At 39.9% G+C, this 25,344-nt stretch overlaps 1 protein-coding gene across 1 annotated transcript in view; it reads left to right on the top strand.

Moving 5' to 3' along the window:
• LOC132833548 (WD repeat-containing protein 26) overlaps positions 1-25,344 on the top strand; it is a gene marked incomplete at its 5' end in the record, with an annotated part of 101,686 nt that overhangs the window by 71,522 nt on the left and 4,820 nt on the right. Inside the window, 3 exons of the mRNA XM_060851913.1 lie at positions 2,311-2,389; positions 11,092-11,221; positions 21,131-21,316. Coding sequence (XP_060707896.1) covers positions 2,311-2,389; positions 11,092-11,221; positions 21,131-21,316 — 395 coding nt within the window. The remainder of the gene's footprint in view (positions 1-2,310; positions 2,390-11,091; positions 11,222-21,130; positions 21,317-25,344) is intronic.

Consider the following 25,344-nt stretch of genomic DNA (forward strand, 5'->3'; position numbering starts at 1 on the left):
TGAAATGGGCCAAAGATGCATGGAGTTAGGCCACAGATAAGCCATAATCTCATTGAATGGTGGAACCTAAAGTGGAGTAGATTTAAATTAGCTTTGAGTGTGTGTGGGTTGATAAGGCTATCAATTAAAATTTTGGATATTTAGAAATATGAACATAAATCAGGCGCAGGAGTAGGATGTTCAGTCCTTTGTATCTGCTGTGCCAAGCAACACAATCATAGCTGATCTAATAGTTAAATCAGACATATACTTCTGTTTACTCTGATAACCTTTCAGTCCTAATAAAATATTTGAAAATGTTGCTTCCACTCTATTTCAGGATGAGTTTGAAAGGTGCACAACCTGCTGAGGCAAATAGTTTCAGCTAACCTTGGTTTTAAATGGGTAACCCCTGATATTTTAAGCAGTGGCCCATGTTCTCAATTCTCCATAAGGCTAAATGTCCTCTCCATGTCGACCTGCCTACGACCCTTCAGGATTTTAATCAAGTTATCTCTTATTGTTCTGAATTCCAGCAGGTACAAACCTATTGTCCAATCTTTCCTCATAAGACTACTCTCCATTCCAGTTATTAATCTTAAGTCTCTGAACTGTGCCTTGTTTATGTAAGGTGACCAATACTCCACACAGTACTCCAAATGCCCTGTATAACTAAATCATAATATCTTAGTTTGCAGTTCTCCTTGTCTTGATGGTAGCATTCAGTAAACTTTTCTGATTACTTGCTGTACCCTTCTACTAATCTTATGCAATTCATGCAGTGGGACGCACAATTACCTTTTTGATATGCTTCTGTTTCATTCTTGCTGTTAAAATGAACAATTTCGCATCTTACCATATTATGCACTTCATTTGCCATATCTTTACTTACTTACTCAACTTATAAATTTTTGTTAACTCTTGAATTCTTTGCACAGCTTGCTTTCATCTCTATCTTTGTATGATCAGCAAAATGGCAACATTACCTTCTCTAGCCTCATCTATATTTCTAATCAACCTGTTCAGAAATATTATTACACACCAATGGAGCAAGTGGGCCTTGAATCCAGGCCTCTTCGTCCAGAGATAGGGACACTATCACTTAACCTCACTGCTCCTCACCTAAGTCTGTTATGTAAACTGGGTACAGTTGAGGTCCCAAGCAATGATCTCTGGTACCTGTTGCATCTTGCCATCATCAAAAAGACCCATTTATACCTCTCGTCTAGAACCAGGCAGGAGATCAAGAGAAATGAAATCTGATTAATTTATTCAAAGTGTTTAGAATATGTTCAGCTTTCTAGATGGCGTATTAAAACATCTATCATAGACCAGGACCAAGAAAGTAATGAAAAGTATGAAGTTTCACAAGTGACTGGTAAAGCTTTCCTTTGGTTGTGGAAGTTGATGAGGGGTCATAAATTTAAGATAAGTGGAGCTTGAAGAGTGATTTTTGGGAAGCAATATAGTTAAATACATGAAAACTGTGTGTTACAGATTACATTGTTATTTTGGTTTGAAATTGTTGAGTTCTAGTTATGTTTCAAGCCGATTAAATATTCTAAATATGCAATGTTCCATACTGGTAATTTTTTTTTTGCTCAAGCATAGCAGTGTGCGCTTACTGGTGCAGTGAAATTCCCAACTTAAATGTATTACGTAACCAATGATGAAACTTGGGCTTAATATCATATTAGATTGACAATTTTAAATTCCAACATTAACTGTTTAATTGGGTGGCCCAGTGGCTAGCACTGCTGCCTCAGTGCCAGAGTGCCGGGTTCATTTCCAGCCTTGGGTGATTGTGTGGAGTTTGCGAATTCTCCCTGTATCTACATGGGTTTCTGTCAGGTGCTCCAGTTTCTTCCTAAATTCCAAAGATGTGCAGGTTAGGTGGATTGGCTGTGCTAAATTGCCCTTTAGCATCCAGGGATGTGCAGGGTAGCTGGATTAGCCATGGTAAATGTGGGGTTAGGGTGGGGGTGCTGTATGTAAATGGGATGTTTGTTGGATGTTGGAATGGCCTTGATCTGCATTGTAATGATTCTATTATATTGTGTAATGGAATTAGATAACCATCTTAATTGCTGTTATCTCCAATGCTGATGATGTTGTGAAAGAAATGTTTCAAAATATTTTCAATGCACATCCATTGGATTTCTTTTTTCCTATTTTGATGTTGTTTTAAAGAAGATTTTGGTTTTGAGACCTTCCTGCCCACTACTGTCATAACTTTGTGGGATTAGAAAAGCCAGCTTAGTTATTAGAGTTGTTTCAACTCATACTGAGGTAATTTTTGCTCTATTTGATTCATTTCTGATTCTGTTACAGAGTGCAAGAGGATCATCCTATAATGTCTTTCACAGTTTCGAAGAATGGAAGGCTAGCCTTGTTAAATGTCGCCACTCAGGTATGTAGAAAGCAAACAATTTGTTTTAATTTTGACTTGAATTTCGCTACAGCATTTTTGAGTCCATGGCCAAAAGGGACAATTTTAGCTTCTGTTTTCAAGTATGGACTGTAACTGGAGAATTTGACAATAGATTATACCTCACTTTAACTCAGTAAGTAAATACACCAAATGGTACATCAGATTGGTACTTGGTAAGCTCCCTGGTCTGTTAATCTGATCTCCGCTGGAAGAGCTGTGTGTAGTTGGCTTTACTTCTGGGTGCAGAGGCCACTTAACTGTTGGGAAGAAAAGTCAGCTGGGGATTCTCACTTTTCCTTTCTGTTAAGAGTGGCAAGTGTTCTTGAGTTCCTTCCTTGGCTGCTTTCTATTCCATATTTACATATTGCCTTTTTGACATAAGTATTAGGCTATTTTTTACATGCATGCTAATGACACCAAACCTTTCCTCCTTCAAAACATGTTGACTTCATTGTTATGCAGTTTGATGTCTGTAAGACACTAGCAAGAAGCAGTAAAACCTTTGATGTTATCCTCAATTATCTCAAACTAAACCTAGTGTTCTCTTTAAACTTGAGTTGTATTTCAAACCTCAGATCCACCTTTTTCACTAAGACTCACTTCACCTCTAAAATATTACCTGCTAGTATCTCTCTCTCTTCACTAATACCAAAACTTTCTTCAAACTGTTCCACATCAAGGCTTGACTTTTTCAGCTTTTCCTAACTGTCTTTTTCGAGCTTTTAACTTAATCAGAAAAAGAACTATTCAAATCATATAATGCCCCAAGGTAAACTGAACTATTTTCAGCTGTGGTTCAGTTGATGTATTGCCTCTAAGTCACAAGGTTACCAGGATTTTGAACCAAACAGTCACAGCTGACACTCCAGTGCAACCTGAGAGTGTGTTGCACTGTCTGGTCCTGGCCAATCCTTCAATCAATATCATAAGAACTGATTATGTAACCGTTGTTTTATTGCTGGGTTACCTTACTGTGTATTCTTTAACTGCTTTATCTAGAACATTGGCAACATTCCATAATATTTCATTGGTTACAAGGCAGTTTGGAAGTGTCCAGCAGTTGTGAAAAGCATTATAAATGCAGGTCGGTCTTTCGTGACCGTTATTGGTACCTTTTTTTCCCAGCACATTCAATTCTAAACTATTATCCTCAGTCCCTCCACGTCTGCACCTAAATTTACCTTTAAGTTTCTTCAATCCTAATCCAGCTCAGCTGTCCATCCCTTGAATTGGGACCTTATTGCTTTTTTAAATCATTCTGCCTTGCTGCATCACTCCCCATCTTCAACGGTTGTCTTGAAATCTGTTTTGACTAGCTTTGATTTTTAAAAAAATTTCTTAATCTGAATGTCAGTGTGGAAAGTAAAGTAAAATGTTGATAAACAGAGGGGCTTTGTTAAATTCATTAACTTTTTCTTGCAGCAGCTTGATCTAATTGCCCTACCTTTGATCAATATCCTTTGCTGAAAGAATCGTGAAATTGTAATGAAATTTCCAGGTTCTAAATTCATGCAGCCATTGAGGATAGATTTATAAAAATATATTTCATGAAGTGTGAATTAACATCACTTCATGTTTCCTGTTGACATTGATATGTGTTCAAAGTAATGTTTAGAGTTGAATTTACCATAGTTTATTTCCTCTTACTGGATTTATGGCACATGGAGAAATTGTCAAGGATGTCTTGGCAACATTCTGCCTTTTAATTTTTTTTTTAACAATGTTGTGGCTTGTTCAAGGGGACAAGATATACTCTTCCGTAATTTGTCTTTCAGGTATTCATTTTGGAAGTAACATGACTTTTATTGTCTTTGTGAAACTAATTTCTTTTGCTGTCAAAGTAGCTACTTGTTTTAGTTCTTAACACTTCCCTCCAATTCATTGTACTTTGTAGTCCCTTTTGAGATTGCCGAGATTCATGCATGTCTCGAGGGAATTTTAGTCCAGATAAAAATTTCAGGCCAGATCTAATCAGTTCAATACTTGGAAGCCCTACGTCATCAGATGTGCCCCATTTTTGTTGAAGCATTACCAGGGGCCTTGGCTGCCTGTGTCAGTAGCCAGTTAAGATGGACATTTCAAAGTTAAACTAGAGGTCTACAACATTATTTTAATAGTTCTTTCTGTATGCTGGCCAATATATATTGCTAACAAGCAGTAGCTGAAGTAGGTTAATTGTCCTTACTGTGTCCTTGATCTTTATGCAACATAGCTGCTGTATTTGCCTAATGAATATAATTATACCGGAGTGGAATTCAATTAATATGAATGCTTCAAGTGGCATAATGACGTACAAATTATTTTTAAATTGAATAATGTCTAACTCGTATGTTCCTCTTTCAAATCTGCTGTCATTAAGCCTTTCAAAAAATTGCCTATCTCCATCTCTCTGCCTTGTCTTGAAAGTTTGAAGCCTCCCAAATCTGTCCCTTTCTATTTCCCAACACATCACATTTTAATCCCACCAATTAGCTCTCTGTTTCTGCTACAATAACAATTTTCTCAACCAGATTCTTGAATAGCATCCTCTATGACTGTGGCAGAGGTAAACTATCACTCCTAGTTCTCTTTGACCTGGCAACAGGTTTTGACATAGTTAATGGTCCAAAATTAACCACAGATTTCACTGTAATTAATTTTTTTTTCCTGGTTCCATATCATTAGCTATTTGTCTTTTTTCTTCCTCCTCTCCCAAAGAATCTATCATTGACCCTGTTTCTGTTTGCCACCTTAATGGTGCCATCTGCAAGGCGTCCTCCACACATGTGAAAATTCATGAGTTACCATGTATATGCTGACTCTGCTCCATCTACATTTAATCTCTCCAGTGTCAATAAACTATCAGGCTACTTGTCTGAATTCTTGCAGTTTATGTTGGAAGTTTCATTATTAAATATCGGCAAGCCAATTCTTTGCTTTTTGCAACCTTTTGTTCTGATACCATCAACTTCAACCCTCTTTCCAGTAACCGTGTGAAGTTGAACCAGACTGTTCACAACCTTGATGTTAAATCTGACTCCGTCTAAGCTGCCTATTACATGTCAATACCATCAGTAAAACAAATCTATTTTCCTCTCTATTAACAAAATTGATTCTGTCCTAGCCTGACCTTATCTATCGAGATCCTTGTGTGTCTTTGGATTTCATGTTTAGAGGTAACAATGTATTCCTATTGAGCCACCTTAGCGCTATCTTCCGCAAACTGGAAGTTATTGAATCCTTTGCAGATATGTTCTAGTTTGCACTGAGTTTTACTTGCTCTTTGAGGAGCTGTGGGATAGTTACATGGGTATCTACTTCCCCTGCTCGCTTATCCAAATGGGCATTATTCCCCTGAGATTTCAAGGAGTATTTCAAAAAGTATAACCATGTTTCTCACAGGATTAGTTATCTCAGTGCCTGGACTCATGGTCCTCAGGCATAAGTTCTAATCCAAAACAGCAATCAAAAATTTTGAATTGTTTATTCAATCTGGAATTATGAAGAAAAGTCAACGTCATTAGTGGTCCACAAGTACACTATAAGTTTGTCTTAGAAAGCTGCTTGGTTCACAAATGTCCTTCATGGAAGGAAACTGTCTTTAATAGATGGGTTGTATGTGATTCTGGAGTAATGTGGTTTACTCTTAGCTGCCCTCTGAAAAGGCCTAGCAAGTTACTTGATTGTCAAGGCAGCTTGCCATCTTAAGAACTTTTTGTGGTGGAAAATAAAGGCTGACTTGAGTGATGGTATATCTAAAGCAGACTTGTGTGTGTACAATACAATGTGGAAAAATGTGCTTGCAAAAATCAAGAATGTGAAAATTTGCAGTGCTATCAATACGTACTGTACAGCTTTTCATTTGAATATATGGGATTTATCTGCTGTTACTTGTAGGCCTTGACCAGTGTAATGATGGCCATTCAATTAAAACGGCCAATTGGATGCTGGTAATTAATGTCTCAATTTGTGCAGGAAGCACTTGTGTTAGTTCTTGATGCTTTCCCACAATATTATCACTGCATTCACTACACTAAACCAGCTGTCTTTTTTTGCTTCTGATGCAGCTGATCAGGTTAATGGGGAGGGGTGCATTTATCACTTGATGGCAGCTTTGTGTTTTTTTTTGTCTTTTTTATGTGCTTTCCCTCCAACTTCTACTGCAAGACCTCTCCGCTATATCTGCCTGCACGCACATTGATCTCTGTGGGATACCTGAAGAAGCAGACAACTATTTGGAATTGAATTTTTAACAAGACTCATATGTTTCCCTCTGCATGGTGAAAATATAACTGAAGACAGTAGAAGATGGAGAGAGAGGGCAGGAGAAGTCGATTCACTCCAGAGTGAGTAGAAAGTCTACACAAAACAACCAGAAACTGATGTAAGCTTGTACTGCTTTTGACACAGTGGTGTTGGTGACTTAGGCTCCTGATCCAACTCCCTTTTAATTATCTTTTTTTATTAATTACACCCAGTATGGTGGAATAATGATATAGATTTCATCAGCACTCTAAACTTTTTGGCTAATAAAAGAACCTCACTGTCTAAAATTGAAGCACTCTGATTTTTGAGTAGTGTAATTTTTGATGGACTTTGCCTTGCTGAAAGTAGACTTGACTTGGTTGTTTTAGACCCATTTTGAAGTTGAAATTGCAGAAATGGGATTGCAGGATATGGAAGGGGGAAACCCATTGCTGGTAATTTTAAGGCAAAATGGAGCTTTACAACCCTGGATAGTGACTCTGAGTCTCTGCCTCTTTGACGCTACACTTTGTCTCAATGTTTATACCACCAAATGAAGAGGATTGGAACAATGATGAATCTACTTGCTTGGACTGACAAACCAGATCCGCTCAAATCAGTGCTGACTGACTTCATACACCTTAAATAGATCTCAATCTTTGCCAGTCATCTGTGTCTCCTTGACTTCTTGTTTCAGGCATGGGAAGCTGCCTCCAGTTGATGAAGTAAAAGTTCATATTGCTGTTTTCTTTGGAATTCAGAAACTCCTATGTTTCTTAAATAGTGACAATATGATGGATGTCTTCATAAGCTGTGTGGGATGAGGATCATGTTGCAACAATCATGTTACTCCATCTCTTTAAATCTTCCTAACCTGCGAGTATTGCAGGTGAATTGATTACTGCACTTCTAAGAACAGTGTAAAGAAAAGAAATACTTGGCTGTGGTGTCCACTTGGAGACAAGAGCATGATCAATAAGCAGCAATAATTAAAAAGATGGAGAAGAGAGACTCTCTGACTTATTTCGCATTTCAACCTCCCAAACGTTGCATATCTCCAAGACTGAAAAACAAAATGCATTTGAGTGAAACTGAAGTGTACAATTGAAGATGATGTGCAATCTCTGTATAGCTAGTTACATCTTACAGCTGAATGGACATAACGTTTTCAACAAACTGAGATTTCTACAGGTGTTTGACTTTTGACTACTTTGGAGTAACAGTTCAGAGAATGGCTGAATTGTGTGGTTTCCCAGTTTTAGGACTGAAACCAGGCTACTTGCAATGAGTTGTTTTAATAACCTATTGAATTGTTTTTCAGTACTACTTTGATTACATTTCAGAAAGTCAAGTTTTCCATATAAAATAATACAAGGTCCAAAATAATCAAATTGATTTTGCACTTAAATTTCACAAATCTACCAAATGTTAGAAGTACACCACGTAGTCTCTCAAGACTGTTCCTCTAGTGATAAGATTGTAGCTGATCTGTTAGCACTGAATTTCTCATTTCCACTTTCCCTTGATTCCCCCACTTATCAAGAATCCATCCACCTCCATCTTAAAATTATTCAAGGACTCTGCATCCTCCACTTTATGACGGGGTATTCCAAATTTAGCCACAATAGGTTTACTACCTTCATCTAAGTCATTGCTATTAATTGTCAGAAAAGAAGTTGGAATCCAGTACAGACCCCTGTGGGATTTCACTCATCATGTTCTACCAATTGAACGAAACTCATTTGTGTCTGCTTTGTTTGGTTAGCCAACCAATCTTTCATCTGTGCTAATGTATTGCTCCTACACCATGTGCTCTAATGCATAAAATAGCCTTGATGTGGTAGCCGACATTCCTACTAATTTTCTTCTGCCTGAACCACCAAGGTCTGTGCACAGCAGTGACGTCTGGAACTGAAAGTCAATGCTGCGACCTGTATAGGTATGCCAGTTGTGTGTGCAGAATGTCAGGGAGTGTTGGTGTTCTTTATCAAATGTTTTCTGCTCCAATTTATTCAGAGCACGTGTTACTACTTCAACAAAATTTTAATAAATTAATTAAATATTCTTTCTCTTGAACATGCTGACAGTCATGATTACCTGGGTTTTTTTGATGTGCACAGCTGTAATCTCTCCCCTGATTGATTGATTGATTCCAACACCTTCCCCACATCAAGTGTCAAATTAAATGTATCATTTCCTGTTTTCTGTCTGCCTTCTGCCCTCCCATGAATAGAAGGATTATGTTTGCCTGCTTCTCAGACAAATTGAATCTTTCCTGTATCTAAGGAATTTTGGAAAATTAATGTTACATTTTGTAAAATGAACAAAAATTAAATTAAAACAATGCACCATTAGCAGCAACCTTTAAAACCTTTGGGGAAATCTATCTAGGCTGACAGGCTTGTCAGCCTGTAGCTTCAGATTTCTTAGTACCATTTTCCTCATGCTTGTACCTTTGCTAAGCTCCTCTCTCCCTTCCACCTCTTGATTTACAGCAATTTCTGGAATGTTTTTTGTATTTTCATTTAGAGGGCACTTACATTAGTAACATTTTTTCTTTTTAAATATATGTAGAAACTCATTCTGTCTGTTTTCACAATCTTTGCTTCCCCTCCTATTCTAATTTCTTCTTCCTGATTAACATCATTGTAATCTCTACTGTTCCTTATATTGTAACTAGTCATCTGACCTGCCACTCATCTTTACACAATAGTATACTATTTCCTTAAGTTTGACGTTTTCCCTAACTACCTTAATGGCGATGGTGAGTCATATCTTTAGAATTTCTCTTTACAGTGGGAATTTCCTTAATCTAAGTACTCTGAAATATTCCAATAAATAGTTGCCACTGTCTCTTTATTGATCCATCTCCTAGTCTAGGGCTTTAGTTTATATGGAAATTATATAATGTTTAATAATCAACTGTATTGCAACCCAGGTAAATGTTCAAATGTCTTTAACTGCAAGAACACACTGTTTGTAACCAAGAAAACATTTGTACGAGGATTCCTAATTTACAAGTGAATGTACTTGTGAATGTAGTCCCAATCAGGGATCTGTTTTTAAAAATCAGACATATGAATGTTTCCTGTACTTACAAATGACTATTTGATATTGTCCTGCAATATGCTGTGATTTGCATACAATTGACTTGTGCCTTGAGGACAGAACCCATTTGCAACCTGGGGAACTGCGGTTACTTCTGGAAGTTAATTGTTTCTATCCGTAGATGATGCCTGACTTAGTATTTTCAGTGTTTATTGTTTTTCAGTTGTTTTGTTTTAACTTTAATTTAAAGTGTTTATTGTGATGCAATGCTGTTATGGTCTAGTAGCTGGATTGTGGATGCTAGGGGAGCTTTATGACTGATTCATATTAACACAGCTGTTTCAACACTCGCTCAGTGCGAAGCACTTGAACTGAGCTGAGTTCTCGGATTAGCTTTATGCTGCATTCAGTTGCTATATCTGTATTGAAAGTACACCATTTGACAATGTTAACCTGGAATCACAGAAAATTCCAGCATTGAATCAGGTTATGAGTCTGACCTGTTACGTCCTCTTTTGTCTCACTGCTAGCCATACTTTCAGTTAATTGTGCCCCATGATCTGGAAATACTGAAGCTGCCTCTTGTCTAATAGATATTACATTATCACATTTTTAAACAAGATGTTGATTACTCTTGTAATATTTAATTCTTCAGTTGTAATATTTATTCCAATTAAGAGGAATAGATAAGTAAAATCCGAGAAAGTGGCTGCATGTGGAGAAAAAACATAAATTTGAGCAATTTCAATCCATTGTTCCTCCAGCTATATAGTACTTCGCAGATAGAAAAACATCCACTGGGGTATGCAGCAAAACACAGTGAGAATAACTGAGAGCCCGATCAAGGAAGCAGTGCTTTATAAAAGCCTCAAAACATCCTGATGAAGCTGAATTCTGAATATTGCTGCCATTGAGCCTGAAGAGTATCATGGTTTGGAAGAAACATGGGTGTATATATAGCTGATTACATTCAAATCTCTTGGTCACAGTAAGTCAGTGTAGTTTAGTGATTAAACCCATTGATAGGAAAGGTGTCAACCACTGGCAAGCATTTGAGGGTAGTGGTAGTTCAAGCTTTTAATACTGAATGTGGTATGTTTATCTGTGTAGCTCTGCAATGTTATAAATTCAAAATGTCAAAAGAAATGTAGGTGGGGCAAAATTGGAAAATGGAACAATATTGCTTGTCTGATTTGAGTGCTTGTCAGAATGTGAAATTTTAATTGTTTCAGATGCTTTCTCAGCCAAGACAGTTCTTCTCATCAGATTCACATTCAGTCGTCTGTGTATCATCTCTTGCTGTCTAAAGCATTTGAATATTAATTGTATTTTTCATTTCAGAGGCATTTTTATGTAAAAGTGCAATAAAAAGAAAACCTTAAGTTCTGTATGGCTGTCTGTGTTCCTAGGGAGTTCATCTATGGGACCTACAGGACCGTGTTTTAGTGAGAAAGTATCAAGGTGTCACACAAGGATTTTACACAATTCATTCATGTTTTGGAGGCAACAATGAAGATTTTATAGCCAGTGGCAGTGAAGGTAAGAAGCAGGAGTATACAACATTATAGACTCTTAAGTCAATTCAGTGTATGGATTTTCTACCATTCTGTTTACCTGTGGTAGGCTTTGATGTGCATGTTAGAGTAAAATGATAAATAAATGTCTGGATACTTAAGAACTTATTGGCAGAAATCCACTATTTAATCAGGACACAGAATATTGCAATACATGCTGAGGCAAATATCAACAGCTTTTACTGCTTCACCTCAGTCTTTTTGATAACTATGCAATTTTGTGATCTGCTTTTTCTATTTATCGTGGAATTTTGCTATCTAAAAGTTAAAAAGCATAGTTTGTTTGTCTAAATGCCACCAGTTTATTCTCCAGAAGTCTCACCAATTCCTGGGGGAAAGGGGTACGAATGTGGTATTTGCTCCCATCTGCACTGGGGCTTTCCCCATGTGGAGGACTAGCTAGAACCATTGCAATTAAAGCTAAGGAGGAGTGCACTCTGTCCATCAAGACTCTGTCAGCTGTCTGTAAAGCAATCCCATCAGTTCTGTTCACCTACTCTAACCTCTTAGCCTGGTGAGTGTACTTTCCTTGAGTTCCCATCTAATTTCTTTGTGAAATCATTAACCATTTCTGGTACTTCTACACTTGTAGGCAGTAATTTCCACATCATTACTCCAGACTGCATGAAAAGGTTCTTCACACCACCAAAACTAGAGTTGTTACTATTATAGAGGTTCTACAACACATAAGTCCCACAAAGTTTGTATTGGTCAAAAACAACCACCTAACTATTTTAATCCAATTTTCTAGCTCAAGTTCTTGTAGCCTTGGCATCACAAATGAACATCTAAATAGTACCTGAAAGTTATGAGGGTTTCTGCTTCTTGCCCTTACTAGTAGTACTTTCCAGATTCCCATTATCTGGGTGGGAAAAAAAATTCCTCTGAATCTCCTGCCCTGAGTTTCAATCTGTGCCCTTGTCATTGATCCTCCACAAAGGGGTAAAGCTCTTTTCCGTCTACACTATCTATGCTTATAATTTTACGTATCTCAATCATGTCCTGCCGTAATCTCCTCCTCTACTCCAAGGAAACCAATCCCAGCCTATCCAATCTCCCTTCTTAACTTAAATTATTCTTCTCAGGCAATGTCGAGTTCTGAAGGAGGGTCACCAGACCTGAAACATTAACTCTGCTTTTTCTCCTCAGGTGCTGGCACAATTGAGTTTTTCCAGCAGATTCTGTTCTTGCGTCACACATCCTGGTAAATCGCCTCTGCACCCTTTCAGTGCAATCACGTCCCTTCTACACTGAATTTCAGAACTGCATGCAATGCTCTATAATGTGAGGTGCTGGTGTTGAACAAGAGTGGACAAAGTTAAAAATCACACAACACCAGGTTATACTCCAACAGGTTTATTTGGAAGTGCAGACTTTCAGAGCACTTCTTCGTCAGGTAGCTACCTGATGAAGCAGTGCTCTGAAAGCTTGTATTTTCCAATAAACCTGTTGGACTATAACAATACTCTAGCCATGATCGAACCACCTCTTTTTCACAGTTCCCGCATAACCTTCCCAGTCTTAAACTCTATTCCTTGGTTCATGTTTACATGTATCTCACTTAACTCTCAACTACTTCATCTACTTGTCCTGCTGCCTTCAAGGATCTATACAAAGTTACACAAACCCAGGTTTCTCTGATCTTTGGTGCCTCCCAGGATTGTAATGTTCATTATGTATTCACTTACCTTGTTTACCTTGCCCAAGTGCAACACTTCACATTTACCTGGGTTGAATTCCATTATCACTGATCAAACCATTTGAACAACCTGCCTGTATCACACTGCACCCCTCCCTACCATCTCACCAATGTTTTTTATAGAGGATCGTAGAATCTTACAGCACGGAAACACTGTTTCACCCAAATTGGTCTGGACCAACCTAAATGTCCATCCACGCTAACTCTAATTCCCTGCATTTGGCACATATCCTTCTCAACCTTTCCTACCATTGTTTTGGAACTTTGGAAAAAAAAGTCAAAACAGCAGCAGTTTAAAAGGAAGAGGAGCAGACAAAGGAAGCACATGGTGAGGACAGTGCAGGAGAGAGAGAGAGAAAACCTGCACAGTTACCGCCTTTGCTGTTTGAATTCGTGTATCGTTCGACATCGGAGTACATCTGGGAAAATTAACAAACAGTGAAATTCACAGCTAAATCTTGGAGGAACTGTTGGGTGAAGTTCACAGCACAGAATCAGATAAGTTGTGTTATGTCTGTCCAAGAGCAAGGCAGCAGTAGTGAGTATAGTGGATTCTTTCTTGATTATATGTTTTTGGAAATAAGTCTCTTGATTAAACTTTAAACATAAGCCATAGCTATTAATTTAACCTGGGACAGTGTTTTATAGAGTAATAAGACGGTGTTATTTTCTGGGTCTGTAGATTGTGAAGGAGCAAAAATGGCCTTTGCAGTGATATGTACTTCATGTCAGATGTGGGAGTTTAAAGAGAGTTTAAGGGTTACTGCGGATTATATCTGCCATAAATGCTGTTGGATGCAAATCTTATCAGATCGAGTGGATCAGTTGGAGAGACTGATAGAAGCGATAAGGAATTTGCAACAGCAACAGTATGTGATGGATGGCAGTTATAGGAAGTGGGAAAGTCTCAGATACAGTCACATAGATGGGTTAACTCCAGGAAAGGTAAAAGAGGTAGGCACCGAGGACAGGAGTCTTTTGTGGATATACCCATTTCAAACAAGTATGCTGTTTTGGAAAATGTAGGGGGTGATGGATTCTCAGGGGAATGTAGCGCGAACAGCCAAGTTTCTGGTATTGAGACTGGCTCTAATGCAACGTCGGGTACGTCGGCTTCCAAGAGATCAATTGTGTGAGGGGATTCTGTATTTAGAGGTATAGACAGACGTTTCTGTGGCCAGCAGAGAAAAAGCAGAATGGTGTGTTGTTTCCCTGGCGCCAGGATCAAGGATGTCTCCGAGACGGTGCAGAATGTTCTCACGGGGGAGAGGGGCCAGCAGGAGGTCATTGTCCACATTGGAACCAATGACATTGGAAGGGAGAAGGTTGAGACTCTGAAGGGAGATTAGAGAGTTAGGCAGACAATTAAAAAGGAGGTCCTCAAGGGTAGTAATATCTGGATTACTCCCAGTGCTACGAGCTAGTGAGGGCAGGAATAGGAGGATAGAGAAGATGAATGCATGGTTGAGGACCTGGTGTATGGGAGAAGGATTCACAATTTTGGATCATTGAAATCTCTTTTGGGGTAGAAGTGACCTGTACAAGAAGGACGGATTGCACCTAAATTGGAAGGGGACTAATATACTGGCAGGCAAATTTGCTAGAACTGCTTGTGAGGATTTACACTTGTAAAGTTGGGGGGGGGAGGAGGGGAGAACCCAGGGAGATGGTGAGGAAAGAGATCCATCTGAGATGGGTACAGCTGAGAACAGACGTGAGTCAAACAGTCAAGGCAGGCATGGACAAGGTAGGACTAATAAATTAAACTGCATTTATTTCAATGCAAGGGGCCTAACAGGGAAGGCAGATGAACTCAGGTCATGGTTAGGAACATGGGACTGGGATATCATAGCAATTACAGAAACATGACTCAGGGATGGGCAGGACTGGCAGCTTAATGTTCCAGGATACAAATGCTACAGGAAGGAGAGAAAGGGAGGCAAGAGAGATGGGGGAGTGGCATTTTTTGATAAGGGATAGCATTACAGCTGTGCTGAGGGAGGATATTCCTGGAAATACATCCAGGGAAGTTATTTGGGTGGACCTGAGAAATAAGAAAGGGATGATCACCTTATTGGGATTGTATTATAGACACACCCCCCCAATAGTCAGAGGGAAATTGAGAAACAAACTTGTAAGGAGATCTCAGCTATCTGTAAGAATAATAGGATAGTTATGGTAGGGGAGTTTAACTTTCCAAACATCGACTGGGACTGCCGTAGTGTTAAGGGTTTAGATGGAGACGAATTTGTCCAGTGTGTACAAGACAATTTTCTGACTCAGTATGTGGATGTACCCACTAGAGAAGTTGTAAAACTTGACCTACTCTTGGGAAATAAGGCAGGGAAGGTGACTGAGGTGTCAGTGGGGGAGCACTTTGGGACCAGCGACCATAATTCTTTTAGTTTTAAAATAGCGATGGAAAAGGATAGACCAGATCTAAAAGTTGAAGTTCTAAATTGGAGAAAGGCCAATTTTGACGGTATTAGGCAAGAACTTTCGAAAGCTGATTGGAGGCAGATATTCGCAGGCAAAGAGATGGCTGGAAAATGGGAAGCCTTCAGCAATGAGATAACAAGAATCCAGAGAAAGTATATTCTGTCAGGGTGAAAGGGAATGCTGGATGACTAAAGAAATTGAGGGTTTGGTTAATAAAAAGAAGGAAGCCTATGTCAGATATAGACAGGGTAGATCGAGTGAATCCTTAGAGTATAAAGAAATACATAAGAGAGAAATCAGGAGGGCAAAACGAGGACATAGCTTTGGCAAATAGAATTAAGGAGAATCCAGAGGGTTTTTACAAATATATTAAGGACAAAAGGGTGACTAGGGCGAGTCTTAAATGTTTTAAATGCCTTTTAAATGTTGTGAATGTACTCGTCTTAACTACTTGCACTATAAGCTCATTCCGTATGCATACCACATCTGTTCAAATAGAAGTTGCCCCTTGTGTTCAATTTTATTCTTTCCCCTCTGGTCCTCGATTCTCCAACCCTGGGGAAAGGACTGGGTGCATTCATCCTTTCTATGCCCCTCATGATCTGCACATCTGTGAGGTACCTCCCTCAATCTGAAAATGTGTTGCTGGAAAAGCACAGCAGGTCAGGCAGCATCCAAGGAACACGAAATTCGACGTTTCGGGCATAAGCCCTTCATCAGGAACACATTTTCAGATCTGATCTCCAGCATCTGCAGACCTCACTTTCACCCCCCTCAATCTCCTCTCTTGTCCTAGCTTGTCCAATCTTCCCTGTAACTCAGAATGTTGAGTCGTGGCAACATCCTTGTGAATTTCTTCTGCACTCTTTCCCATTAAATAACATCCTTCCTATAGCGAAGTGACAAACTGAACACCATATTCCAAGTGTGGCTTCGCCAACGCCCCAAATAACTGCAATATAACTTCCCAACTTCTGTACTCGATGCCCTGACTGATGAAGTCGCCTTCATTGCCCTGTCTGCCTGTTAATCCACTTTCAGAGAGCTGTGAACCTGATTTCCAAAATCCCCCTGTTTCAGTACACTCCTTTAAGGCCCTGTCATTCACCATGAAATTCCTACTTGATTTGATTTTCCAAAATGTAAGACCTCACGCTTATCTATATTAAACTCTACTTGGCATTTCTCAGCCCACTTCACCAGCTGATCAGGGTCCTGCCGCAAATTCTGATAACCTTCCTCACTTGGTTAGAGTCCTGAAGAAGGGTTGCATCTCAAACGTTGACTATTGCTGCCTGGCTTGCTATATTCTTCCAGCCTCCTGTTTGTCAACATTCCTCTCTGTCCACAATACTGTCTATTTGAGTGTCATCAGCAAACTTGCTAATTTTGCTTTGTACAGGTTGTACGTTTGCTTGCTGAGCTGATAGGTTTGTTCTCAGACATTTTGTCACCATGCTAGGTAACGTCATCAGTGAGTCTCCGGTGAAATGCTGGTATCTGCCCTGCTTTCTATCGCTGATGAAGGGCATATGTCCAAAACAGCGATTCTCTTCCTTGAAAGCTGCCTGAACTGCTGTGCTTTTCCAGCACTAGGCACTCAATCCCACTTGCTATTTGTGTCTTGGTCTGTTAAGGTGGGTGATATCATTTCCAGTTCTTTTTCTGAGGTTGGTAAATGGGGTCCAAATAGATTTGTTTATTGATGGAGTTCCAGTTTGAATGCCTGCCTCTAGGAATTCCCGTGCATGTCTCTGTTTAGCCTGTCCAAGGAATTGATAAGTTATCCCAGTTGAAGTGGTGTCCTCCTTCATCCGTGTGTAAGGATACTAGTGACAGCTGGTCTCTTTTGGTGACTAGTTGGTGTTCCTTTAGGTTTGCTCACTGAGCTGTACGTTTGATATCCAAACATTTCATTACCTGACTAGGTAACATCATCAGTGGTGACCTCCAAGTGATGCAAAGCTGTTGTCTCCTGCTTTCTAGTTATATCTTTCTCCTGAATGGGGTTTCTGGGGTTTGTGGTGAGGTCATTTCCTGTTCGTTTTCTGAGGGGTTGATAGATGGTATCTAGATCTATGTGCTTGTTTTGGCGTTGTGGTTGGAGTGCCAGGCCTCTAGAAATTCTCTGGCATGTCTTTGCTTAGCCTGTCCCAGGATAGATGTGTTGTCCCAGTCGAAATGGTGGGTTTTTTTTCATCCGTGTGTATGGCTATGAGGGAGAGGGGGTCGTGTCTTTTTGTGGCTAGCTGGTGTTCATGTATCCTGGTGGCTAACTTTCTTCCTGTTTGTCCTACGTAGTGTTTGTGGCAGTCCTTGCATGGAATTTTTTAGATGGCGTTGGTTTTGTCCATGAGTTGTACTGGGTCTTTTAAATTTGTTAGTTTTTGTTTGAGAGTGTTGGTGGGTTTGTGTACTACTAGGATTCCTGTATCCTAGTGACTAGTTTCCTGCTTGTCTCTCCGAAGTAGTGTTTGTTGCAGTCCTTGCAGGATAATTTGTAAATGACTTTAGTTTTGCTGGTTGCTGGTACAGGGTCCTTTCGGTTCATCAGTAGCTGTTTCAGCATGCTGGTAGATTTGTGGTCTACCACAATGTCAATGTGTCAGAGTAGTCTGATAATCATCTCTGAGAGGTCTTTGTTAAGGTAGTGTGGCTAGAGACTCTGAAAAGGCGAACTCACTGCTTACAGATACCGGCACCTACCAACAGGTGGCAATAGACCAGACTCCACAGCTAGAAAGCTGTATCACAGCATCATTGAAGAAACTCCGTAAATCAGGTGAAATTAACAAGACAGATCTCCAAAGAACGAAACCGGATGGATCCAACACACCCCGCATCTACGGATTACCTAGGCCACTTCTATAAAATGCACAAACCAGGGATCCCCCCTCGGACCCATAGTCTCACTCCCTGGTAAACCAACATACAGGCTGGCAAAGGAACTTCACTGTAAACCGAAATACCTAGTAAAAGACTCACGCCACTCTACCCACTCCGTCCAAGAATTCCTGAACATCATCAAAGACATCCAAGACAGGAGAGTACGAAGTCCTGGTCTCTGCCGACTTAACGGCTTGGTTCACATCAATTAACACCAACGTGGCCAAAGAAACACTACCCTCACTACTAGACAAACCAAGGACACAAAACCCAGACAGCACCAACTCCATCAGCAAGGACAGCATCCTCAAGCTAGTAGACCTGTGCCTCACTACCCACTTCCCCTTCAATAAGAATACCTACAAACAAATCAACGGGATGTTCATGAGATCATCAATATTCTGCTTCCTAGCAGAAGCAGTAATGCAGAGACTCGAACAAACAGCCCTCTCGCGTTCTAACCCAGGCTTTGGGTCTGCTATGTGGATGTCATCTTGTCATCGCAAAGCGGGACAAATTAGAGGAAACCTACAATATCATTAACAATGTCCTTACTGGTATAAATTTCACCAGAGCAAGAGAACAACAACACACTCCCCTTCCTAGATGTCACAGTGGAACGAACATTCAGTGGAGAACTGTAGACTAACGTCTACAGGAAAAGAACACACAGCAGATACTTAACTACAGGAACAATCATCCCAACACCCACAAACGAAGATGCATCAGGGCATTATCTCAGCAGGCCAGAACACACTGCAACACCCAGGAACTACAAGCAGCAGAAAAAAAATACATATACATCATATTCAAGAACAATGGGTACCCGATGAACACAGTCTGTCAGTTTTTCAACAACAAACCCAAAGAAGATGACAACACACTCAGATTCTAGCCACGCTACCATACATCAAAGACATCTCTGAAATGGCTACCACACCACACTCACCCTTTGGTGTCATGGTAGCCCACAAACCTACCAACACACTGAAACAGCTACTGACGAATCTAAAGGACTCTGTACCAACAACCAGAAAAACTAAAGTCATTTACAAAATACCCTGCAAGGACTGCAACAAACACTGCATTTGACAGACTGGTGGGAAACTAGCCTTCAGGGTACAGGAACTCCAACTAGCCACCAAAAGACAAGACCAGCTGTCGCTAGGTCCTTACACACAGATGAAGGACACCAATTAAACTGGGACAACACATCCATCCTAGGACAGGGTAAAAAAAAAAGGCACGCACAGGAATTCCTAGAGATCTGGCATTTAAACAGGGTCTCCATCAATAAACACATCAGTTTGGACCCCATCAATCAACCTCAGAGAAAAAAGAACTGGAAGTGATATTATCCACCTTAACCGACCAACACACACAAATAGAAAGCAGGACAGAACACCAGTACTTCACTGGTGGCTCACTGATGATGTTACTTAGCATGGTGACAGGATGTCTGAGAATAAACCTACCAGCTCAGCAAGCAAGTTTACAACCTGAACCTCGACCTGAGCTACAAATCTTCACAAAAATCACACATGCTTTGTACGTTCTCATCCAAACCATTGGTATAGATAACAAACACTAATGGGCCCAGCACCAATCCTGAGGCACTCCATTAGTCTCAGGCCTCCATTCTGATAAACATCGTTCCACTATTACCCTCTACTTCATACCATCAAGCCAATTTGTCAGCTCATTTTTGATTGCATGCAATCTAACCGTTTGGAGCAGCCTACCATGTGGAATCTTATCAAAGGCCTTACTGAAGTCCATATAGACTGTCTATTGCCCTGCCCTCATCAATCTTCCTGACCACTTCTTCAAAGAACTCTTAACAAATTTGTGAGGAATAATATTCCACCCACAAAGCCGTGCTGACTACTTCTAATCAAACCCTGTCTTTCCAAATGCATGTGTCATTTGCAAACTCATTGATCAACCTTCCTACATTCAATTTAAGTCATTTATATATACCGCAAACAGCAAGACCCCCAATATAGATCCCTTCAGAACCCCAGGCTTCCAGTCTGAAACACACACTGGACACAGGCTTTCAGTCTCTTTCACCCCTCAACCATCGCCCTTTGGTTCTTGTTGCTGAGCCAAGTCTTGATCCAGTTAGCGAAATTTCCTTTGATCCCATGGGCATTTACTTTTCCTATGAGTCTTCCATTTGGGACCTTATCAAAAACCTTACTGAAGTCCAAGTAGTTTATGGCAAATGTATTGCCTCATCAGCATACCCGTTCACCTCTTCAAAATATTCATACAAGTTGTTCAGATATGATGTCCCCTTAAAACTAAGCTGACTGTTCTTGATTAATCTGTGCCTCTCCAAGTGCAGATTAAATCAAATAGCAAAGGTTAACAGTTTGGAAACAAATCTCTTTCTAAAATATGAACTTTGGCTTGTGATATTTTTTAAAAAATACTGTTACATGCACTTTAATTGTGGAAATGGCTGATGGAATGCTTTCAGTCCCCATTCTGTTTATACAGGTGGCCATTGACTAGAATTGAGGTTTAGCAGAAATTTTATATGTTAAAAAACGTTTGAAACTGGCCCTTTTAGGGGGGTGGGAAATTACCAGCACATAACACAAATTTGCACTTTTGGTAGGTTGTATCTAATACTATTATATATTTGCCTCTTTAAAGATCATTGAGAAGGAAGTGGCTGAATAGAGTACTCATCTGACTGCTTAGTCTGGATATTGCAATGGGATGTTAATGAGAAACTCAATCTCTTACATTTAAGTTAACTTGTGAATTGAGTTGGATCTGCATGCGAGGAACTGAAACAATGCTTTAATTTGTATGTTAACAAAAGAAAATCTCTTGTAGATCACAAGGTTTATATTTGGCACAAGCGGAGCGAATTGCCAATAGCAGAACTGACAGGACACACTCGTACTGTAAACTGTGTTAGCTGGAACCCACAACTCCCATCCATGATGGCTAGTGCTTCAGATGATGGTACAGTTAGGATATGGGGACCAGCGCCTTTCTTAGACAACCAGGAGTCTGAAGGTAATGCATTTTTTATGAATTGTTGAAGTTAACATTTGTTGCAAAGCTTGCTAGAAAATAAGCTGAATCTCTGATGCAAAGAGATTACAAAAGGCTAAGGACCATTTCAACGTAGAAAATAAAAGTAGGAATGGGCCATTCAGAGTCGTGGAGTCATACAACATGGAAATAGACGCTTTGGTCCAACTAGTCCACGCTGACCATGTTCCCAAACTAAACTCGCACCACTTGCCATCATTTGCGCCATATCCCGCCAAACGTGTCCTATTTATATATCTATCCAAATGTCTTTTAAATATTGTAACTGTACCTAAATCCACCACTTCCCCGGCACATTTTACACACAAACAGCTGTGTTTTTTAAAAAAATGCCCATGTGTACTTTTTAACTTTCTCCTCTCTCTCAAAAATCTGTTTCCTAGTTTTGAACTCCCCCACCTGAAGGAAAAGCCCTTGCTGTTCACCTTATCTATGCCCCTCAGTATTTTATAAACCTTTTATAAGGTCACCCCTCAACCTCCTCCTACACTCTAGGGGGTGGGGGGGGAGTCCCAGCCTGTCCTAATAACTCAAACTCCATTCCCAGCAAATCTTTTCTGAGCCCCCTCCAATTTAATAGTATCCTTCCTATAGAAGGTGACCAGAGCTGAACACAGTACTCCAAAAGGCACCTCACCAACATCCTGTACAACCTCAACATGAGGTCCCAACTCTCATTCAAAGGTCTGTGTAATTGAAGCAAGCATGCTACATGCTGCCTTAACTTAATTACAGGTAAGTCAGCCTTAGATCTTTGGTCAAATTATTGGAGACGATTCTGAGAGGCAGGATTTATGTTTACTTGGAAAACCATAGTTTGATAGCATGGGTTTGTGAGAGCCAAGCCCTATTGAATTTTTTGAGGATGTGACAAAGCCCATTGATGAAGGTAAAGCGGTGGATGTGGTGTATATGGATTTTAGCAAGGCATTTGATAATGTCATCATAGTAGGCTCATTCAGAAAGTAAGGATGTATGGGATACAGGAAAAGACAGTGGTAATAGATGGAAGGTATTCAGTCTGGAGCTTGGCGACCAGTGGTGTTCCACAGGGATCAGTTCTGGGATCTGTGATTTTTATAAATGACTTGGATGAGGCAGTGGAAGGATGGGTTAGTAAGTTTGCTGATGACATGAAGGTTGGTGGAGTGGTGGATAGTGTGGAGGGCTATAGTAGGTTGCAATGAGGCATTGACCGGGTGCAGGGCTGGGCTGATAAGTGGCAGATGGAGTTCAACCTGGAAAGTGTGAAGCGATTCATTTTGAATGATCGAATTTGAACGCATTACAGGGTTAAAGGCAGGATTCTTGGCAATGTGGAGGAACAGAGGGATCTTTGGGTCCACAAACATAGATCATTTAAAGTTGCCACCCAAGTTGATAGGTGCATGGTGTGTATGCTTACATTGGCAGGGGGATTGAATTTAAGAGCCATGAGGCTACGCTGCAGCTCTATAGAGTCCTGGTTAGACCACACTTGGAATATTGTGTTGAGTTCTGATCGCCTCATTATAGGAAAGATGTGGAAGCTTTGGAGAGGATGCAGAGGAGATTCTCCAGGATGTTTCCTGCACTGGAGGGCATATCTTATGAAGAAAGACTGAGGGAACTAAGACCTATCTCATTAGAGTGAAGAAGGTTGAGAGGTGACATGATGGAGGTGTACAAGATGATGAGAGGCATGGATAGACTGAATAATCAGAATTTTTTTTCCCAGGGCAGCAATGGCTATCACAGGCATAATTTTAGGATGATTGGTGGAAGGTATAGGGGAAATGTCAGGTGGATTCTTTACAACCTGTGTAAAGTGGTCGGTGTAGGGAATGCATTGCCAGTGGTGGTAATTGAGTCATACGTTGGGACATTTAAGCAACTCTTGGATAGGCATATGGAAGGGTATGTAGGTTAGTCTGATCTTAAAGCAGTATAAAAGGTCAGTATAACATCAAGGACTGAAGGACCTGTACTATTCTAATTTCAAAGAATTATGTACCTGAACCCCTAGGTGTCACTGTTCGACAACACTACCCAGGGCTCTACCATTCATTTTATCAGCCCTGTGCTTGTTTGTTTTACCAAATTTCAATACCTCTCATTCATCCAAATTAGTTGTTTGTCACTTCTCAGCCCATTGACCCAATTGATCAAAATCTCTTTGTAATCTTTTATCATCTTAATTGTCCACTATCCCACCAATTTTGGTGTCATCCATAAACTTGCTAAGCATGCCTCCTATAATCTCATCCAAATTGTTTATATAAATGACAAATAAAAGTGGATACAGTACCAAACTCTGTGGAAGACCACTGGTTACAGGCCTCCAGTCCAAGAAACAACCCTCCACCACCACCCTGTGTCTCCTACTATAAAGTCCATTGGCAAGCTCGCACTGAATTTCATGTGATCAAATTTTACTAATAGTAAACCTATTCCTGAACTAATAGTAAACCTATTGCTGAACCTTGTCAAAGACTTTAATGCAGTCCACGTAAACAACATATATGCTCTGCACTCATCAATTTATTTGGTTATTTCCTCTAAAAACTCAATCAGGTTTGAGAGACATAATTTCTCTCACACAAAACTGCTAACTTTCCCTAATCTGTCCTTACCCCTCCAAATATAACTAAATCCTATCTTTCAGAATTACCTCTGACAAGGCACCACTGATGTCAGGCTTGTAGGTCTATAGTTCCCAGGCTTCGCTTTACAACCTTTCTTAAATAAAGGCACGCCATTAGCCACCTTCTGGTCTTCCCTGTATTCCTTTCAATCTTGTCTATTGCATTCACTGTTCACAGTAAGACCAGCTGTGTACTGGAGTTTTGGCCCATCAAGCCCACTGCCATTTGACATGATTGTGACTGATTCTCTCCTTCAGTACCCTGCTCCCTCCCTATGCCTTTTTGAGACTTTAGTCTTTATAAATTATTTATTTATTGGTTAATTATATTCAGTGTCTTGGCCCTCTTAGCTTTCAGTGGTAGAGCATTTCACACGTGTCTCCTCATCTCAATCCAAAATGGATTGTAACATTTCCTGAGACCATATGACCAAGGGACGCAGTCATCTCTGCATTCAACTTGTCCATAATATTTAGATGTAATCGACACTCCTTTGTCTAAACTGCAGTAAATAATAGGCCCAGTCATCCAAATCTCTCCTCGTATGACAAATCTACCATCTCAGGAATCAGTCTGGTGAACCTTCACTTGCTCTACCGTAAGCATATTATGTATGAGGAGAGCAAAACTGGAAGGAATAATGCAGGTTTGGTGTCTCAGTATACAGTTGCAATGATACCTTCTTGCTCCTGTACACAAACTCTTTTTGCAATGAAGGCAGCAAATCCACCACCCCCAAAAAACTCTTGCACTTGCATGCTTGCTTTCAGTGAATGGTGTGCAAAAACATTGATGTCCCTTTGTATATCAATGTTTCCCATGCCGTCACAAATTAATAATAGTTTTTTTTTCCCCTACATGTTCACACTTAACCATATTACACAGCTTCTGATATGTTTGCCCATTCAACTTGTTTAAATTGCCCGTGAGCTGCTTTAGTCCTCCTCACCACTCAATCCCATTTAGTTTTGGCATCAGCAAACTTGTAAATATTAAATTTGATTCCCTCATTGAATTTAATACGCATTTTGAATAGCTGGCTGCAACTGGGGGAAAATGTTGACAGATGAATGTAGCATGGGGAAGAATAGAATTACCTACTTGGGCATCCTTGTATACAAATCGCTGAATGTTAATATGAACCTACATCAAGTAATTAAAAAGGAAAGTCATATTTTTGACTTTAATTGCATGGGATTTGAAGTACATAGAATCTAGGTGATTGCAGCAAGATTTTGAGATCATATTTAAAAATTTTCATTTTCTTACCCAAGGATATACTCACTTTAAAATAGATACAGTTAAAGTTCAGTAGATTTTTTTCCCTGTGGTTGTCTAATGGGGAGAGATTGGGTAGAATGTGTT

Source organism: Hemiscyllium ocellatum, chromosome 3 (assembly GCF_020745735.1).
Source record: "Hemiscyllium ocellatum isolate sHemOce1 chromosome 3, sHemOce1.pat.X.cur, whole genome shotgun sequence".
Classification (NCBI taxonomy): domain Eukaryota; kingdom Metazoa; phylum Chordata; class Chondrichthyes; order Orectolobiformes; family Hemiscylliidae; genus Hemiscyllium; species Hemiscyllium ocellatum.